Genomic DNA, 18,778 nt, shown 5'->3' with positions numbered 1-18,778 from the left:
ATCTATTTGGAAAATGAATCCCTCTGTGGTATTGCACAGCATGAAAAAAATTCTGAGAATTCTCCTGTTTGTGAAGGTTGACAGCAAAGTTAAAACTGAGTTATTCACTAAAAGGCGAAGTAAACCCTGTAAAAAGGGAAATGGTAAAAAGTCTGAGACCAAACCAATTAACCACCAATTTCCTTTTGTACTTCTTAGTCGTTAATTCATCAGCCAAAATCTATTTCCCTTGCTAAGCATCCTCTTGGCACAGAAAATTATGCAACAATGGTAATTGAGACATGTAAATTGGCAATATTATGTAAATGTTGGTGCACTCTAATGATACTAATGGCCAATCTAATAAGACAGAGGCCAAGGTTTTTATCATGAGAAAGTGAGCGGCCGTGACGGAAGCAGAACGTCTCAGCCTTGATAGGAAATTCCTTAGTTTTTCCTCTTGTCCAGAAGGTATTTTCCAGACATGTTACAGATGTTTATGTGATGTTTCCATACACCCGCTCACGTTGCGAAACTGATCTCCACCACAATCGGAATTTCAAGACACTTGCTGTTGAACACTTGACTGCTCTGGATTACTTTGCACAGTATGAACTGCAAGACATCCTGTACATAACTGGGGCAGGATTTCAAAAATAATGACTGAAACACGTACTCCAAAAAACAAAACTGGACATACTATACTAAGAAACGGCAATACACCTAAATTATTTTGCATTTCGGAAAGGGCTGAAAATAGTTCCAGTGAAAAGAACTAATTTACAAAATGTTGTTTGAACATGAAGTCCAAAGAAATTAATAGGGGGAGTGATTGAAAACATGGAACCTGTAGGATACGACAGTTACCTGGAGGGCCTCTATTGTGGCACCCTTAAACATGGTACTTGCACACACACACCATCTGAAGCCGCTTGTCCTCTACAGGATTGCGAGGAGCCGGAGCCTAGCCCAGTGAAGCAGGGCGGAGGGCTGGAGGGGGCACACCCATGACGGGACACCAGTCTATTGCAAGGCACCCAAGCGGGACTCAAACCCCAGACCCACGGGAGAGCAGAGCCCGGTCCAACCCACTGCGTCACCAACCCCCCCGCCCCACGTGGTACTTGATGCAATAAAAATATCTGGCTGTACAGAGAAGTGGAACTAGAAATCACTATGGATTAAAGTGCCAGCTAAGCATCCTATTATCATACGCAGAGATAGATACATTAATTTTTAGGGTTAAACTCCCTTCTCTTTCCCTCTGAGAGACTGATTTCTGCCTGGAAGAGGAAGACAGCAAAAAAGTTTTATTCTCAAGACTCTTTGTAATGCGCTAAACCACCCTAAATGGTGGCTGAGGGATAAAGCGTGTGGGAGGATGAGACGAAGAGTTGAGAGAGACAGGATGAGGGGAACTGAGAATTGGGAATCAGCATGTTATTTGTAACGAGGACAAATACATCTCTTTCTGCCAAACTGTGCTGATGATGTGCAGTACTTACTACTTTTAGCAGTCCTGAAACATGGTATTTGTTTCTTGCGACATTGTCCTTGAAATACGACTGTGCCAGACTGGGTTGTGTCCTTCCAGGTCCAGCGAGTTACCAGTCATCATTTTCAACAACGTCAGAAGCATCGCATCAACTACAAGACAAACTGTGCTAAAATACCATACATGCATACAACTAAAACTTTAATATGAAGCATTTAAACATTTCAGTTCTGAAATAATTCGGTAAGTGGACATTAATACTGATGGATTAAAGTTACATAGCGACCACTCCAACATTCTGAAAATGATCTGTGATAGACAAATTATCTCATACAATCACACACGCTGGCTGAAGCCACTTGTCCTGAGTGGGGTTGCGGCAAGCCGGAGCCTAACCCAGCAACACAGGGCGCAAGGCTGGAGGGGGAGGGGACACACCCAGGACAGGACGCCAGTCCATCACAAGGCACTCCAAGCAGAATTTGAACCCCAGACCCACCAGAGAGCAGGACCCAGCCAAACCCACCGCGCCACTGCATCACCGCACCCTCCTGGGTCGTACAGTCTTGTTTCCAAATTTAATGTTCTATATAACTTTATTTCATCTTTGGCTATCAGCTGAAGTGTCCACATGTCATTAATGTGAAGAGCAAATCTTGATAAATCTACAGATTTACTGTACATAAATCTTTAATATAAAAGTATAATTTCCTCCTCAGTGGCTCTATCACAAATCAGAATAGGAAGTTTTCTTCAATTTCTTTCAATCTGTATTTTGAGTTCAAGAACCTCCAGTTCCTCTAACCCTATTAATGGTGTTTAAACATAGTCGGTTCAATGAAGGCATGAGACAACATTAAGCCCCAGATGTAACATCTGTCCGTGTAGCGTTCAATGAGCAACGCTTTCAGCCTGGAAGACTTAAAGAAGTATATCAACTTGTAAAAACTAATGAAGCATTGAGCAAAATGACATGCCCCCTCTCCTATCTTGTTAGCCTATAATTATAACAAAGAACAATCTATTTTATTAAGGGAAACAGAAGTAATAGATATAATAATGCATCTGTGCTTGGAATAATCGCACTCACTCATGTTGCTTAACCGCTTGTCCAAGTCAAGGGGAAGTCCGGACCCCATCATGGCATCACAGGGGATTTGAACCCAGGCACTTTGAAGCACCACAATGCTGTACTTCTTTTATGTATTATACCAATAACAATTTGACATATCAGCACATTAAGAATTAAAGATCATGTCAATGTGACACATAAAGACATCTGTCACCACTTATGCAATAATGTACTGTACTCTGTTTAGGAGTAAATGCATTAGTCGCTCATAGAGCTTACATGAACAATTCTGATTTTCATTCCTGTGTCAGTCCTCAGATATGTCAGTACATCTGAGGATATTTTCTTGATCTTTCAGTGAGGCTCTACCAAGTACTGGTCTTTGGTATGTCTTTTGACCAATTGACCCATTGCCCTTGACTGCTGATACCAAGACGGTTCTATGTCTTTGCCACCAACAATAAAGTTCCCTGCTGTGCCAGTTGTCATGACTAGTTTTCATCAGATTTAATCACAATCCCTTTTTTCTCTCACCACTTTGATTTTAAGGTCTTCGCTTTCTGCTACTGTGGGGCATAGTCAGTATATTGAAGGTTATTGATGTTCTTTTCATCAGTTCTAGACCAGCTTCTCTCACAATGTCTTCGGTGTACAAGTTAAAAAGGAGATCAGAAAGGATACTGCTCTGTCTTAGTCCCATGCAAGCTGGAGACCTTTTTGCTTCCCATTCTTCTAAAGGTGACCTCCTGCCCATTGTACAAATTCTTCATCCAGATAATCAGATAATCAGACTGGGTTCCAGTGCACCCTGTATACTGTAATGAACCTGTGAGCACATTTTACATTTGAACATGGTCAATAAGCATCAAAGGTTTTGTTGTAGTCAATAAATGTCACTAGACAGCACAGTAACTGATGTCTAATAAGTTTTTCTTTTTTTTTTTTACAGATACATTGGCATAAACTGCTAAGCAGCCTCTACAGCAATCGGAACTTATTTGTCAATTCCTTCTGTTCCAGCAGTCTTTCATCTTGGCAGTAGCTTCAATGTTAATCGTATTTCCTTCTCCATTTTCAAGGGTCCTTGTAAAGAACGTCTTTTGTTGTCTCTTATACATTGATGTCTCTGCTGTAGAGATCTTCAGCGTATTCCTTCCACCTCCAATTAACTTCACTGAGCATTCCATGTCAGGACTGGAACTTCTTTCTGATTCCTCAGCATTTTGGTCTACTGTCTTTGTTCGCCCACATCTGTTCCCATCTTCAGTTCCTCTGCAGATGTTGTGACAGAACTGTTTTGTCTCTTCTGGTACCTCTTTGAAATGTTATGTTCAATTCTTTCATAAGATCTTTATTTCTGTGCATTTTGGCTTCCCTTCTTTTGAGACCCCATTTAAGTTCACTAATGCCCGAGATGTTCACCCTGTTTGTGTCGACCTATTCTGTTGCTGCCCAATATTATTCCTTTTCCAGAGAAACTACCTGAAAATACTAAACATGCTACACACGAACAGTTGACAGTGCACAACTACATTAAACAGAGTTTGCATGTTCTCCCCGTGTCTGCGTGGGTTTCCTTCGGGTGCTCTGGTTTCCTCCCACACTCCAAAGACATGCTGTTCAGGTTTCCCCCATAGTGAGTGAGTGACAGAGAGAGTGTGTTCCACTGATGTATGGATGAGTGACCCATTGTAAGTAGTGTATCTAGCAGTGTAAGTCACCACAGCGGGATAACTGTGTGGGATAACAATACATAGTCATAGAGTTCACTGGAAGTCACTTGAAGAAAAGCGTCTGCTAAATAAATGTAAACCGAAACTAGTAATTGAAATATGACTGTTTGATTAATTATTAAACGATCTATTATAATCGTAATTTTTATCACCCTGTATAAGTTATTACCAACAGTGTTACAGTAGGTGAAATATAAACAACGGAAAGTGAAACACGAAGTTAAACAACAACAGGCAACACCTGACCGCACACCTTCACTACCGCTGTCGTGCGCGTGCACAATCTTCCGTTATTTTCAGTGACGGAGGCCCGGCGCAGAGGCTGCCGGGATACCTGTAGCCGGCGGGCGCCATATTAGAGCGCAACTATTGTTGTAAAGTCGAAAGGGTCTAGTACTGCTGAAGCGTGTATGTGTTCTTTACATTAGCCAAATCGGCGAGAAAAAAAAAAAAAAAAAAGCAGCAGCAGCAGCAGCAGCCACATCTCTGCTGGAGGTCATGAGAGAAATGTCAGCGTAAGTGGCCTGCGAAATATCGGAGAAAATGTGTGCGTGCCTGTGTGAGACAGAAGTGGTGGAGGAGCCAGCTAGCAGAGCTAACGGCTAACAGCGGGCTGTGCGGTAACCAGGCGACGCCGTCGCGCGCATTTTGTTTTTTGTTTTTTTTTTTGTTTGTTTCTTTTTGTAAGTTTTGTTCAGCTAGTGGTCGCTTCGTCCACTTTTCCTACGATTTTGCTCGCTTTTGCCGTGTGTTTAGTGGTGTTTGCTGAGGCAACCCGAGAGAGGTAGAGAGAACGGGCCTGTTGATACTTTTAAACAACAAACCCGAGTTCCGGTCCGCGCTTGGAGTTGTCTGTGGTAAAATCCGCCTGTTTGTCTATGATAAATGAAGTGAAATTGTCAGCGTTGCAGTCAGTGAATTTCTTCGCTTTGAACGAGAGAGAGAGAGTGTGTGTTACTGTGTTCCTGGAGCCCGAAGTGCTGTACCGGCCTGTGGGGAGTCGCCTTCCTGCTTCGCGCTCCCGCGGTTCCTCCTTCCTTCTTCACGCTTTATTTTTTTATTTATTTTTTTTTTTTTTAAACTCCAAAATTGACCCTCATTTCAGCACAGAGTAGGACCCCGCGAGGGGCAAAGATGAAACGTTTTGTAACGCTGAATGACAGGTAACTGAGATAAAGATATGACTATAAAACTTGAAGATTGGATTTAGTACCCAGAAAATATGCCCTCAAGTAATACTAAATAGTAAGCGTTCCCTGTAAGTCGGTCAGATGTTGAGAGTGGTCTTGGGATAAAATTAAGTGACAAAATAATGAATAGTTATCAGATCTGATGAGGTGACTTAAGTGGTTGTGTTTAATTAGAACGACCCAGTGTTGTACATGTTCTGATTGCTGAGATACCCCATTCAGAAGGTGAGGTTTTTCCGCAGCTTTGCAGAGTACTTCCGCCACTTTCCACGCGTTCCCCACTTATGTTGTTGATGCGCATTTGCAGGTCCGGTGCCAACACGCATGGTGGGCAGCAGCCACAGAAACACTATGGAGTCACGTCCCCCATCAGTCTGGCTTATCCCAAGGAGAGCGACCATATCTACACACAGAAGCTCATAGAAGCCATGAAGCCTTTCGGCGTATTCGAAGATGAAGATGAGCAAAATCACAGGTCAGGCTCGCTGTTCTGGACTAGCACGTTTTTACAGATGCAACTGATGCTCCCTGAGATGTGTATTATTTCTAAATTATTTTTTTCTGCTGCCTTTGATGAAGGCAATTACACTGTCACAAATTACTGTAATATGTATATCAATTTGTACAACAGAGCAATGTAATGCCCAGTCAGACACTGCAGCCAATTTAGATTCACCTGTTCACCTGAAATGCCTGATTTGGGGCTGTGGGAAGACAGTGGAGGAAATGTATACATGTAGATGTGCTTGTGCATATTTAGCAGAAGTTCATCTCAGTGTAATGAAAGTTAATTTCACCATTTTATTTGATCTAATGCTGTCTTTGCTGGCAACAAGTGAGAAGCAGCCTATAGAATCAAGAGTCAGATATGAAATACAAAGATAAGATTATGTAGTAATTTATGTAACTGTCAGGAGGTCAGGGGAGAAGTGGATCTGAAAGAGATATATATATTTTGAATTCCTTCTTGAATGCTCGAGGGGATTCAGTAGTTCTGAAGGAGAGAAGGGACTGATTCCACCACACCGCAGCCAAAACTGAATCTACGGAGAAATGTTCTGATTCTGACTCCTTGTGAGACCACCAGGTGGCCAGAATTGTAGGGGATCAATATAAGGAAACATAACTCAATATCAGTACAGCTGGATTCAAACCCACTATATAGGAGTTGTACTACTTGGAGCAGCACTTCCATGGAAGGAGAAGGATAGTGTGTATGTGTAAGGCAGTGAGGACTGTTGTTGATTTATTTTATTCTCCCTCTTTCTCTCATGGACACTTACTGTTATAATTACAGATTGGCAGTTCTGGGGAAACTTAATGCACTTGTTAAGGAATGGATTGCTGAGATCAGTGAAGAAAAGGTGAGCATTTTTCAGATTTAACATGTTTTCAATGTAGTTTACACAGGATTACATGCCCATGTTTTTGTTTAAATCGTGCAATGAAAATTTAGTTGGCTGTTTTGAGGCTCTCTATTTCAGAATTTCAGATTTATTGCCTCTTTGGAGGTGGTATGTTGAAAAAATTCATGCATATCTAAATTTTTAAAATTTCATGTTCCTTGTAGGATATTCCCCCTTCAGCAATAGGAAGTGTTGGGGGTAAAATTTTTACATTTGGTTCCTACAGACTTGGAGTCCACACCAAAGGTACAGGAGCGCAAACCATCTCTTGCAAATGTTAGAATTTTTCTTAATGCAAGTTTGATTGGTCCTGTGTGTGGTGGTCAGCCCTGGTTTTGTGTTGTGTACAGGGGCAGATATCGATGCTTTGTGCGTGGCTCCTCGACATGTTCAGAGGGAGGACTTCTTCCAGTCATTCTTTGAAAAGCTGAAGAAGCATGAGGAGATTAAAGACCTGCTGGTAAGGGTCTGAAATTGCCATCAGATCTGAGTATCTTAAGTCTCACCTCCTTTGCTGAACTGCTGACGAATTGGACAAAGATGAAATGTGCATCTTGTTTTGGGTCATCATCTTTCTTTTTGTTACAGGCTGTGGAAGATGCCTTTGTACCAGTCATCAAATTTAAGTTTGATGGGATTGAGGTAACTAAATGTCTATACTGTGATTCCTCACATTATGATATGAATTCATTCCAAAGCCACTGTCATAAGGTGAAAATATCAAATCGTGAGACCATTAATGCATTAAATACTATCGGTTCATTCCCAAGCCCAAAAAATCAAATTTTTGATAAAATCATGTCAATCAATGTAGTGAAATTGCATAATTCGCATAATAAATTGGATGAGCACGGTGGTACAGTGGATAGTGCTGCTGCCTCACAGCACCTAGACAGTGTGAGAGAACAGTCTCAGCTCAGTCAGTGTGGAGTTTGCGTGGGTTTCCTTCCACACTACAAAGGTATGTGTTTTTTGTTGTGGCAGTCTGAGTGAATTTCCCCACGGAGATTAATAGAGATTTTATTATTGAACACTAATTAAATACTTAAATATAATAATCAAATAATTTACAATGCTCAAATCCCTTACATGGGAAGAGGTGCTAGCTGATATTGATAAAGTGAAGAGAGTAACGCCTAAGACTAAATTTTAATTTCACTAAAGGCACATTCGGCACAGTCAGATGGCTGCCACTTCCACCTCAGTCAATTAAGCAATTGTAGCCACACCACCAACTGGACAGACAGTGCAGCTGCTCATTAGCTGGGAATACCTAAATTCTTGTCACTGATTGGTTGTCATTCCTCAAGTTGCTTCCTCAGGCTCCAAAGAACATTACTGTATTTGCATTGTGCTGTGAGATTTTATCATATTGTGGAGCTCATTTTATAGTGGGAAGGTCCATCATAAGGTGAAATGCATCATGGTGCCATCATAATGTGAGGGTTTCCTGTACATTAAAGTGGTTCCTCAATGTTTGATTTCATGTTTTTGGTCAAGAATGAGCATTGCCTTTTATTTTATTTAAATAAAATTCTTTTTAAAAAAAAAAAAGATTCTTTCTGCTGTTCCGGGGTAGATTGATCTCCTGTTTGCAAGGCTGGCTCTGCAGTCCATCCCAGAGAATCTGGACCTACGTGGGGATTCCCTCCTTAGGAACCTCGACATCCGTTGTATTCGTAGCTTAAATGGTGAGCTCTGCAGTCCTTGCATCTTACTTGTTGCTTATATGCTTTCAGACCTTTAGGTGGTCTTTCTTGTATTTTGCATCAAGGTTGTAAAGAAAGCAGTGTTCAGCAGGCTGCAGTGGGGGCACCCATGAGTCTAAACACTGTTCACCTACAGGTTGCAGAGTCACAGATGAAATCTTGTCTTTGGTGCCAAATAAGGAGAACTTCAGGCTAACTCTAAGAGCAATCAAGCTTTGGGCCAAGCGTAAGTAAAGCACAAACGTCCTTGTCCAAAGCCATAGGTAGTACATTTTTCCATAATGCTTTTTGTTTACTTTAGGGCGTGGCATTTACTCCAACATGCTGGGCTTCTTGGGAGGTGTGTCCTGGGCCATGCTGGTGGCCAGAACGTGCCAACTATATCCAAACGCTGTTGCAGCTACTTTGGTCCACAAGTTCTTCCTTGTCTTTTCGAAGTGGTGAGTTCCCAGTTCAATGGAGGGAGAAGAGCAGTATAGAAAGAAATTGCGAATGTCCCAAGACCAAAGATGGTTGTATTCAACAAGATTTGTACTGTACCGCAGGGAATGGCCCAATGCAGTACTCCTAAAACAGCCTGAGGAGAGTAATCTCAACCTTCCTGTGTGGGATCCACGGGTGAGTAAGGTTGCATCGGGTCTGAATCCTGAAATTCTCGGTGCTTGTGCCTGTATCCAATGCTCTCTGTCTCTCTCAGGTGAACCCATCAGACAGGTACCACCTGATGCCCATCATTACGCCAGCTTACCCCCAGCAGAACTCCACCTACAATGTCTCCACTTCCACACGTACTATTATGAGCGAAGAGTTCAAAACCGGTGTGTTGGGTGCATATAATGCTCTCTGCTTTCTACCTGCTGAAGACTTATTAAATGCTTAATGCTCCGTAACACATAGAATAAGTTGAATTTGAATAATTGTTTAGTGGTATACTAAAGTTTGCATTTCTCCCTAAACTTTTTGACAGGTCTGAGTGTTACGGATGAAATTCTGCGAGGCAAGGCAGAATGGCCAAAACTTTTTGAACCACCACGCTTTTTCCAAAAGTACAAGTATGTCAGTGCTATTCATCTATGTGTGTTGTTCAGCAGTCCCATGATCTGCATTACTTTTTTGATGTCTGTTGATTTTTAGACAGAGGATAATCGATAATCTTTTTTTTTTTTTTTTTTTGGGGCTTTCTCTTTTCAGGCATTATATTGTACTTGCTGCCAGTGCATCTACAGAAGAAAACCACTTGGAATGGTGAGTTGTTTGTAATGGTACGCATGTATATTAAAGCATATCTAGCTGTAGCATAATAAACGTGCTACTTCTCAGTATTTAAGTGGTTCAAGTGTTATTTGTCAATCAAGAAATCTTTGTCAAGAATATAGTCTGGAAAAATCTGAGCTCCCATGAAGTGTCACCAGTCAGTGTTAAACACTGAAGTGGTCATGTTGTATGTAGGGTTTTTCTAACGCTTCTCTACAATTGTCTGTTTTTAAAAATCTTTTACTGTACTGTGGTGTATTGTAAACAGGCTTGTGGCAAATTGAGTAGACTATCCACAAGGTGGTGCTATAGCCTTCTTCCAGTATGCTAATAATCTGCAGTCTGATCAGTGCAGTTGCTTCAAAAAGTAGAAAAAATTGAAATGCTGTAGCATTGTTATAAATATTGGTTGGTGATTGCATCTGTGTTGATTTGGCTTAAGTCCAGTTTTTGTATTGGAAAAATTTAATACACGTGGTCCCTGACTTACGATGGGGTTATGTTCCGATAAACCCTTCGTAAGTCAAATGTATTTAATACACCTAATCTACCGGACATTATCGCTTATCCTTTAAGATGGTAGAGGTCGATTGTGAAAGTCCAAATTCACGTGCGATGGCCATTTCAGGCTTCCCGCCTTCATGCTGGGCAGTTATATTGTTTGTCCTTGAGTAATTGCCTTCCTTTTCTTCTTCTCACCAGTAGCAGGAGAGACATATGGGTGTTTTGTAGACATGATGGATGCACAAAAAACACTAGATATGAGGGAGTATCCAAAAAAACTGGCAACACATAACACTGTAGAGTATTGGTTGTATACACTAGCGACCGCATGGCAGACTGGGAGATGTGGATCGCTCCCACTGCCCAGCATCACAAGAGAGTACTGTACGGCATATCGCTTGCTCAGGGGGGGGGGGAAAAAAAAAATCAGAATTCAAAGTACGGTTTCAACTGAATGCGTATGGCTATCGCATCGTCGAAAAAACGTAAGTCAGACCATTGTAACTCTGGGACCATCTGTGTATATGTCAGTGTTGTGCAGATATCAATGTGTAAAATGGAGCTCATTAAACTCCTCATTGTGTGTAGAAGATATTCTAATTTTGCCAATTTCATTGGTCTAAATTTTGTGTAGGATTGGTCTTGTGGAGTCAAAAATACGAGTTCTCATTGGGAACTTGGAGCGTAATGAGTACATCACACTGGCACATGTCAACCCTCAGTCCTTCCCTGGGTTAAAGGAGAACCGCACAGAGTGAGTAACACTAAGCAATATCATTGGATGCTGTTTTATGCCATTTGTAGTTTCATTTCACTTCTGTAATGTGTGTCCTTTGCTGCCCTGAGTTTCTTTATGGGACAGCTGATAGCGTAGTAGTTAGACCTGTTGCCTTCAGGTCACAGGTTCAAATCTCAGCTGCTGCTTTAGTACCGTTTTGAGCAAAGGTATTTGCCCTAAATTGCTCTATTAAAATCACTCAACTGTGTGTATGGATAAATAATTCTAAGCAGCTTAATGTTATAAGTTGTTCTAGAGAAAAGCATCAGCTAAATGAACATATGTAATTAGTCATGGTAACACCGTTTTCACTATTAAAATTTCTTGATGATGGTTTGAAAATAAATCTCTTTAAATGTTTCCTTAATGTTCACTTCCTTCTTTCTAAGGCATTACAAGTGTTCAGTAGTTTCAGAATACAGTATAACTTATTTTTGTCTGTGAATAGTAAGAAAAAAAAGTGTAACATTGGTATTTACACTGAGCAGTTGGCTCCCTATTTGGTCTGAAAGTCTTTGACTTAAAAATAAATGATATTGTAAGTTCTCTTAATCACTTTGACTGAAAGCCAGTAAGGAGCAGCTGGTAATGTAATGATTAGAGCTGCTGCCTTTACACCCAAAGGTCAACGGTTCGAATCTCACCTCCAGCTGTAGTGCGCTTGACCAAGGTACTTACTGGTACTGACCTAGTATAATGACTCGGCTGTATAACTGGGTAAATAATTGTAAATAGCTAAATATGAGAAGTTCCTTTGGAGAAAAGCATTAACCAAATGAATAATTGCGAATGTGTTTTTCCTATTATCACTTACATCAGTCCATCTTTTACAAGCAATTGTTTAGTCAGTGGTTGGGTTTGACTTAATAAAGCTCAAGTTGAAGGAAACCTAGTGTTATTTCTTTATTGGGTTCCCTTGGCCAGGACTGGCGCGCACACACACACACACACACTCAAAATGTCTACAACCCCAAATGTTGCAGCAAGCCGGAGCCTAACCTGGTAACACAGGGCGCAAGGGTGAAGGAGCACACCCAGGACAGGACGCCAGTCCGCAAGGCACCCCAAGCAGGACTCGAACCCCAGACCCACCACAGAGTAGACCCCAGCCAAACTCACTGCCCCACCACATACCCCCAGGATTAACAAATATAAATTTCTTAAATCCTTTAAATTTAACACATGCTGCAGGTTACATTTGAAGAGTCAAATTTGTAGAATGCCTTATCTTCCTGCAACAAAGTCTGGTTAATTTCTGAAATGTGCTCATGTAAACAGGAATGAATTTGTATCAATGTGGTTCATTGGAATCATCTTCAAGAAAGCTGAGAATGCAGAGAGCGTGAACATTGACCTGACCCAGGACATCCAAGCCTTCACAGATACAGGTAGGTACATGGGCAAACATACCAACAACTCTTCCTGATCATGTTCACACAAGCAAAGAAAAGTGATTGGTTTTCTAGGTCAGTCAACGGAAAATTTTATTTGGTTAATATTATTTGTAATATATCTGCAGTAAAGTAATAAACAGATTTTACTAAGAGTATAGTTTATGTATGGTTTCATCCATAGTGAGTCAAAAGTAAAAAGCAGATTTGAGCTACCTTCCCAAGTATGAACCGTAAGAAGTACTTAACTGATAGTAGATGGCTGCATTTTGTAAAACTACATTTAAAAGAATTATTTCTCTCCCCCAGTATACAGACAAGCAAACAATGTCAGCATGCTGAAGGAGGGGATGAAAATTGAAGCAACACATGTGAAAAAGCGGCAGCTTCATGAGTACCTGCCTCCAGATGTTCTGCAGAAAAAGAAGAAGGTAAGAGCAGAGAAGAAAAGTGTAGCTAAACCTCAAACAGCATAGGTGGTTCTACATCTTGCATATGGTCATTTTTATAGAAAAGGAGCTGATGGCCTGTGTTGTCAAATCAAATTTTTATTTAAAATGCTGTCTAAAAAGGGGCAAATGGTGTTTTTAAACTGTTCCAATTGTCAGTTTCACCATTTGCTACAGATCATAATGTATGGATTTACAGGGATGCATGTGCAGAAATAGACATTGAGGCATGTTTAGTGTGGGTGGGGGTGGCTTTTTTGAACATCATGACCGAAGTGTGAAAATGGATGTCAAGTTGAGAAGATGAAAGGTCAAGGACTGCCGGTGTTGGAATGTATCAGAGCTTTGGATGTTAGTGATACCGAGTAAATATCTGCTTATAGTCTTCTCAAAGACTTCCATTTTTAATGATCAGCCTATGAATTTTGTGTGCTCCAGGTCTCTCTGATCTTACTCTGTCCCTTCCCTTCCCATACAGAGCTTGGCAGATGTGAACCGCACCTCCAACGGAGGCACAAAGCGCTGCTCCCTGGATGGAAGCCAGCTGGATAGCTCCAGGGATACAGACTGCGGCACACCATTCAGTTCTCCAACACCCGTCAACCGGCCTGGCAAGACAGCCTTGGAAATAGAGGACAGGTACGGTGACTAAGTCCCACTCCTCACTTCCTGTGGACCAGATGTCCTCCCTGTAGCTCATACTGCCATACCTCTGTTATTTCAGGTTTTAACTTATGTTTCCTCTCCCCCCAGCATTATCTCATCACCCAAGACCACGGGACCATTGTTTGATAGCCCACCTGTGCCGAGGACTTCCTGTCCAGGCACTGAGCAGCAGGGCATGTCCATCCCTGTAATTGGCACAAGTGAGAATACATGTGCTTCCCTCAGCTGTCTGAAGAAAATGTTTCCCTTTTTTATATCACTGACACACTTTTTCTTCCTTTCCTCAGAGCCCATGGCTCCCCCTCCAGTGTTGGCTGCCCAGCTCTCACCTGGGTCCACCATTCCCACCATGTTGGGCAGGAACATGCCACACGCCACCTCACCTAGCAGTAAGGCCCTCCTTGCCAATGGGCCGAGCAGCACTGATAGCATTAACAGTTCAGCTCCCAAAAGGCCCTGCTCTCCCTCCCCAGACTCATCGCCGAAGAGGCTTAAAGGTCCAGACAAGGTCAGACCTCCTGCATGAACTCTCAGGGATGAGAAGTGTGAGGGCAGGGACTTACCTGGGCAAGATCTTTTAGTAAGCGAGATCATATATAATTCTATTTTTGTCTCTTTTTTTTTTTTTTTTTTTTTTTGTGCATCAGGTATCTGACACGCCTTCTTCCAGTGAGCTGCTTGAGCATGGGAACAGACCTTCAGGGGTATGTATACTCAAACTGAGTCACTGGCCAGCTACCGACCTGTTTTCAATGTTCTTCTGGTTTTTACTGGAGTCATTGCATACAGACAGAAATTTGATTTTTAGGTAGCTAATTGCAGTTAATGTCTTTTATATATAACTAATGAAATTGCACAACATGGCAGTAGTTTAGTGTTATGCTGAATATTAAATGGACAGTACTTAACCAGCTTTAAAGCAGAACCTTGAATAGCTACGTTGTCTCCCTTTCACTTGCTCTCCAGGAAAGTCTAGATGGAGATAAGCCAATGCCAATCCCAACCATCGACACAACAAGAACACAGGTACTGACTTGAAGATCATAGGGAATATTGGTGTCTTCGTAGCTCGGGTTGATGGTTGAGGTGTTCGGTTGTTTGCCGAGCTTGGCATTTAGGTTGCAAACGTTTCATTACCAGTCGAGGTGACATCATCAGTGCTCATGTCAATATATGAGAGATGGAAATTTGCTCTCTGTGCAGGCAGTGAATAATTTTGTTTCCTGCTATTATCTGTGCTTTCAGAGACTGTCCAGCAATGAGCTGCCAGATGCCTCCTCCCCTCTCCCCACCAACAATCTGCGTGTGGTCAAGAACTCAATCAGGCTTACCCTTAACCGATAGCAGTCAGTGGGCATGGTTACACCCCCTCCCCCCAACCTTTTTAGGTGTTTATGCCTTCTACTTTTGTTTTGGGTTCTTGAAATTTTAAAAATAAATCAATGTTTGCCCACTGGACTGGAGGCCCTCTGAGTTAGCCTGCTGTGGTAAATGTGCAAGCAAGGTAGCTGCACTCAATCATTGCTCCAGGTAAAACAGTATTACTTGAGTGGAGACTTCATTCTTTCCTTCTATTCCTTTTGGGCTCCTTTAGTTAGGTTTGCTCTTTGGTCCTTTGTAAGTTAGTTAATCAGATGTAAAGCTTATTACAGATGGCACTGAGCTTGTTACTGTAACTTGTTTAGTGCATAATCAGTGTAATGAATAGCCCTAAAATCACTTTCACAAATGGTTTTGTTTCCCCTGTAACTGTAGGCTTGCTTACTCACTAAAAGTAACAGATTTGATTTCCCCATTGAGATTGTGGTAAGGCTGCCCAGTAGTTGATGCCATTCCGAGCTTTGTTTTAGACTTCAGCTACACTCAGGACCCTTCTGTGAAAATGGACGTTGCCAGAAAGTTCAGCCTGCCAGCCAGCCATGGTACACGGACCCATATTTGCCCCAAACAAACCCCTGCCCCATGCTTTGTAGGACCAGGTTGTTTAAGGTTAGGTTATGTGTGCTAGCAATGAGGTGGGTTACTGCTTTTGCTGTACAGCTGGGTGAGTTGTTCCTTTCCCCACGCTGTCATGACTCCCTGACTACTCCCCGCGGAGTTAACTGTGTGTGCCTCCCATGGAGGTTCTTAGAGCTTTTCCTGAGTTGGTGTTAAATGGGGGTTGGTTGGGGGGGGTGGGTCTTGATCCTGAATACTCCTACCTTTATCACATAGAATGATTCGGCTATGCTGTTGTAATGAGGTTAGGAACATGGTAACTGCCTGTTAAAGACCTATACATTATTGAGGTTATGATTTTATTTATATTAGCATATTTGTAATGTACTTTTTATATATCTACACATCATAAACATTGCAGTTGATTCTTCATTTATACTGTAAAGACCGTTCAGGCAGAATATTAACCTTTTTCTTTTGTCACAGGAAAAAGCTAAAAATTCCGTTGATTTGGTATGGTTTTGTAAGGTAAATTGTATTTGAAAGGGTATTTTTGTATGTAATGTATATTGCTGCCTTTAAAATAACATGTAAAACTCCAATTTGTCTGTCTCCTTTTTTTTCCCTGTAATATGTTTAAGCCAAAATTTCTAGTCACCTAAGGTATGGTTGATAAATCTTGGTTTCATGGTGAAGTGAACACTGAACTGTTGCCTCAGTTTTGACTTTATTGCACGGTTTTTAGATGGGGGACTTCATGATCAAATGTCTTGCAGGTTATTTTAAATAGGGAAGACTAGCAAGATGATGTCATTCTCAGTCATCCAGGGATGTCCTGTCATTGCCTGCTTAGACCACAGATTGAGGGGGTGTTTCGTGTCCCAGCTCTCAACTGATTAATTTTAATATGTTCATGTAATTTTACTTTTCAATAATCTGTTCAGTCAAACTTGATTTATGTGTTAAGGGTGAAACTTGTCCCAACTTTCACTCATTTGCTGCAACACATCAGTGCTGGTAAAGTGTGTAGTTTTAAATGTAATAGAAAAATGCTAAAAATTGTTTCAGCTCCTTACATTTTATTCATTTAGCAGATACTTTTCCCCAAAGCACCATACATCTCATAGAAAATACAATTTGTGCATTACCTTAACTACCCTACTTACCTAGCTTTAGTCTGACAGTGATGGCATAGTGTACTTAGATCTCCCCGTACCCTCCGCTGAACAGCAGTTTCTTTCATAAGCGACTATACTTGTACGTGCTCAAGTGGAAGGGACAAATCAGTATGTTGATTACGCTTATTCGTGTAGCAGATGCTTTTCTCCATTGAAATTATTTTTCAGATTAGTGTCAATTACATTTCACTGTATAGTATCCCACATTCTTTTGGTGTGTAGTTGTAAGGCCGCAAGCCCCGCACTTCTGAGCTAGATGATGCTCGCGGTGACGCAATGACGTGTGCGTTCAGCACACTGTCGAGGATGACGTCACGTGTAACCTTCACCAAAACCCGGCATCAGCGCACCCCCTCTTTGATCTTTCTCTAGAAATAAATGATAAACTTATCAAGCTTGTTGATTTATATTCCGTCGGCATGCGTTGATTGATAAAATACTCCATGTTTCAGTAAATATTCATTGTGCTTATTGAATGGGGCAGGTGGAAAAGAAAAATACTATTAAAAAAAAAGTGATTTTTTTGAGAGAGTAACTTATTAAGGTTTAGTAGGGCGATCATCACTCTGCGGAGAGAGTAAAGAGTGTTTAGTAAAGCCCATAATGGCACAGTTAAGGGTGGGACTCGGTACAGTGGGTCGCCGTCGCGGGGATTCCCAACGCGTGCTGTGTGTGGCGCGCGGAGTGGGGATTACCTGAGATGAAAGTCTCTCTCTGTGTTTGTGTGTGAGAGCGAGTGTGTGGGTAAATAATGCACACGTTGCGTCCACACTTCGAAACTAAACACAAAAGAATCGCCCTGTACATCTGCGACTTAAAAACACAAACGTGAATTTGCAAATAAATTCCAAAAGGGCTCGACCGAAGCAGAAGAAGGCGAAGAGGCGAAAGAGAAGGAGAGAAAGCGGGTATTAAATAGAACACTTTCTCTGAGGAAGCCTGAAGGTGATCCAGGTGTGCGGCGCCCTGCCCTCAACTGGCCCCGCTGCTCACATGTCGCAGCTCTGTGGAAAAATGCGCTCGACCGCATGCGAGGAGCTACTCATTTGGTCCACATTATGGTTTCCTATGAGCCTGAGGTTGGAAACAACATTCAGAGTGTGGCCTGCTTCTCTTCGATAGATCTGTACACAGCAGGCAACTCCGAAATGAAGACACGAAGGCAGAGCTCATGTACGACCTCCACCTTTTTTCTCCAAAACAAAAGCAGATCAACACGCGAGGCTCGTGCACTGTACTCTGTACTAACGGTGATCTATCTATCCATACCCATCGCGGGCTCATCTTTACTGTATATCGATTCAGACGAAGTACCTGTCCCAAAAGCCACTGCAGCAGGAGGTTTCATTCGAAACGGAATTTTCAGATTATTAAAAAAAAAAAAAAAAAACCACAAAAAACTGCCCTTTCAAATAAGTAACAAATAAATCATCAATAGATCTTAAAACAAAAAAAAAAATCTTTTTCAAACAACCTTTATTTTTAGGCTAAAATAACTTGCAGAACGAGTAGTCTATTTTAAGCAATATTTACATACACACTATATATACGTGTAGTATTATACATGCATCACGGATATCATTCACACTGACACGCGCGGGGCAGCAGGGGGCGTAACGGTTGGTGTCGCTGCCTTGCGCTAAAGGGTCGGTTCGTATTCGCGCTCCTGCTGCTGTACCTTTGACAAAAGTACATACCCTGACTTGACACAGTAAAAATACTGTGTGAACGGATACATCACACAGCTGTGCAAACGGATAAATCACTGTAAATAGCCTGACTGCGTAAATTCCTTAGGAGGGGAAGTGGCAGCTGTATGAATAAAAAACAAAGTACATATATACGTATTCGTTCAGTGCTGACAGAATACATGTACTGTATATGTGTTTTGTTATTTATTCATTCAGCTGCCACTTTCCTCTGTGTATAACAATAGTTTTTAGGCGACTGGCCCCTAAATGACAGCTTGGGTCGGGAATCTTCGGGCTTGTAACGCTCATGCGTCGCAGGTGAAGCGCGAAGCGCAAAGTGGGAGT

General features: G+C 41.7%; 1 protein-coding gene across 1 annotated transcript; it reads left to right on the top strand.

The window, feature by feature from the left end:
- Positions 1–4,600: 4,600 nt before the first annotated feature.
- LOC108933807 (poly(A) polymerase type 3-like) lies at positions 4,601–16,047 on the top strand. Its single transcript, XM_018751149.2, has 22 exons — positions 4,601–4,794; positions 5,777–5,944; positions 6,767–6,833; positions 7,040–7,121; positions 7,226–7,335; positions 7,464–7,517; positions 8,455–8,566; positions 8,721–8,810; positions 8,886–9,024; positions 9,130–9,202; positions 9,282–9,402; positions 9,552–9,636; positions 9,776–9,829; positions 10,977–11,096; positions 12,399–12,508; positions 12,821–12,942; positions 13,439–13,599; positions 13,714–13,826; positions 13,914–14,134; positions 14,274–14,330; positions 14,593–14,652; positions 14,872–16,047. The coding sequence occupies exons 1-22, from the start codon at positions 4,778–4,780 to the stop codon at positions 14,968–14,970; spliced, it is 2,235 nt and encodes a 744-aa protein (XP_018606665.1). The 5' UTR covers positions 4,601–4,777; the 3' UTR covers positions 14,971–16,047.
- The last annotated feature ends 2,731 nt before the right edge of the window (positions 16,048–18,778 follow it).

The sequence above is a fragment of the Scleropages formosus genome, chromosome 16, assembly GCF_900964775.1.
Source record: "Scleropages formosus chromosome 16, fSclFor1.1, whole genome shotgun sequence".
Lineage (NCBI taxonomy): Eukaryota > Metazoa > Chordata > Actinopteri > Osteoglossiformes > Osteoglossidae > Scleropages > Scleropages formosus.
Note: the sequence above shows the minus strand (reverse complement) of the source record. Positions and strands in the feature narration are given on the sequence as shown.

Coding starts and splice junctions, on each gene's coding strand:
- LOC108933807 (XM_018751149.2), top strand. Junction 14,331..14,592: donor ATGGGAACAGACCTTCAGGG/GTATGTATACTC, acceptor CTTGCTCTCCAG/GAAAGTCTAGATGGAGATAA. Junction 14,653..14,871: donor TCGACACAACAAGAACACAG/GTACTGACTTGA, acceptor CTGTGCTTTCAG/AGACTGTCCAGCAATGAGCT.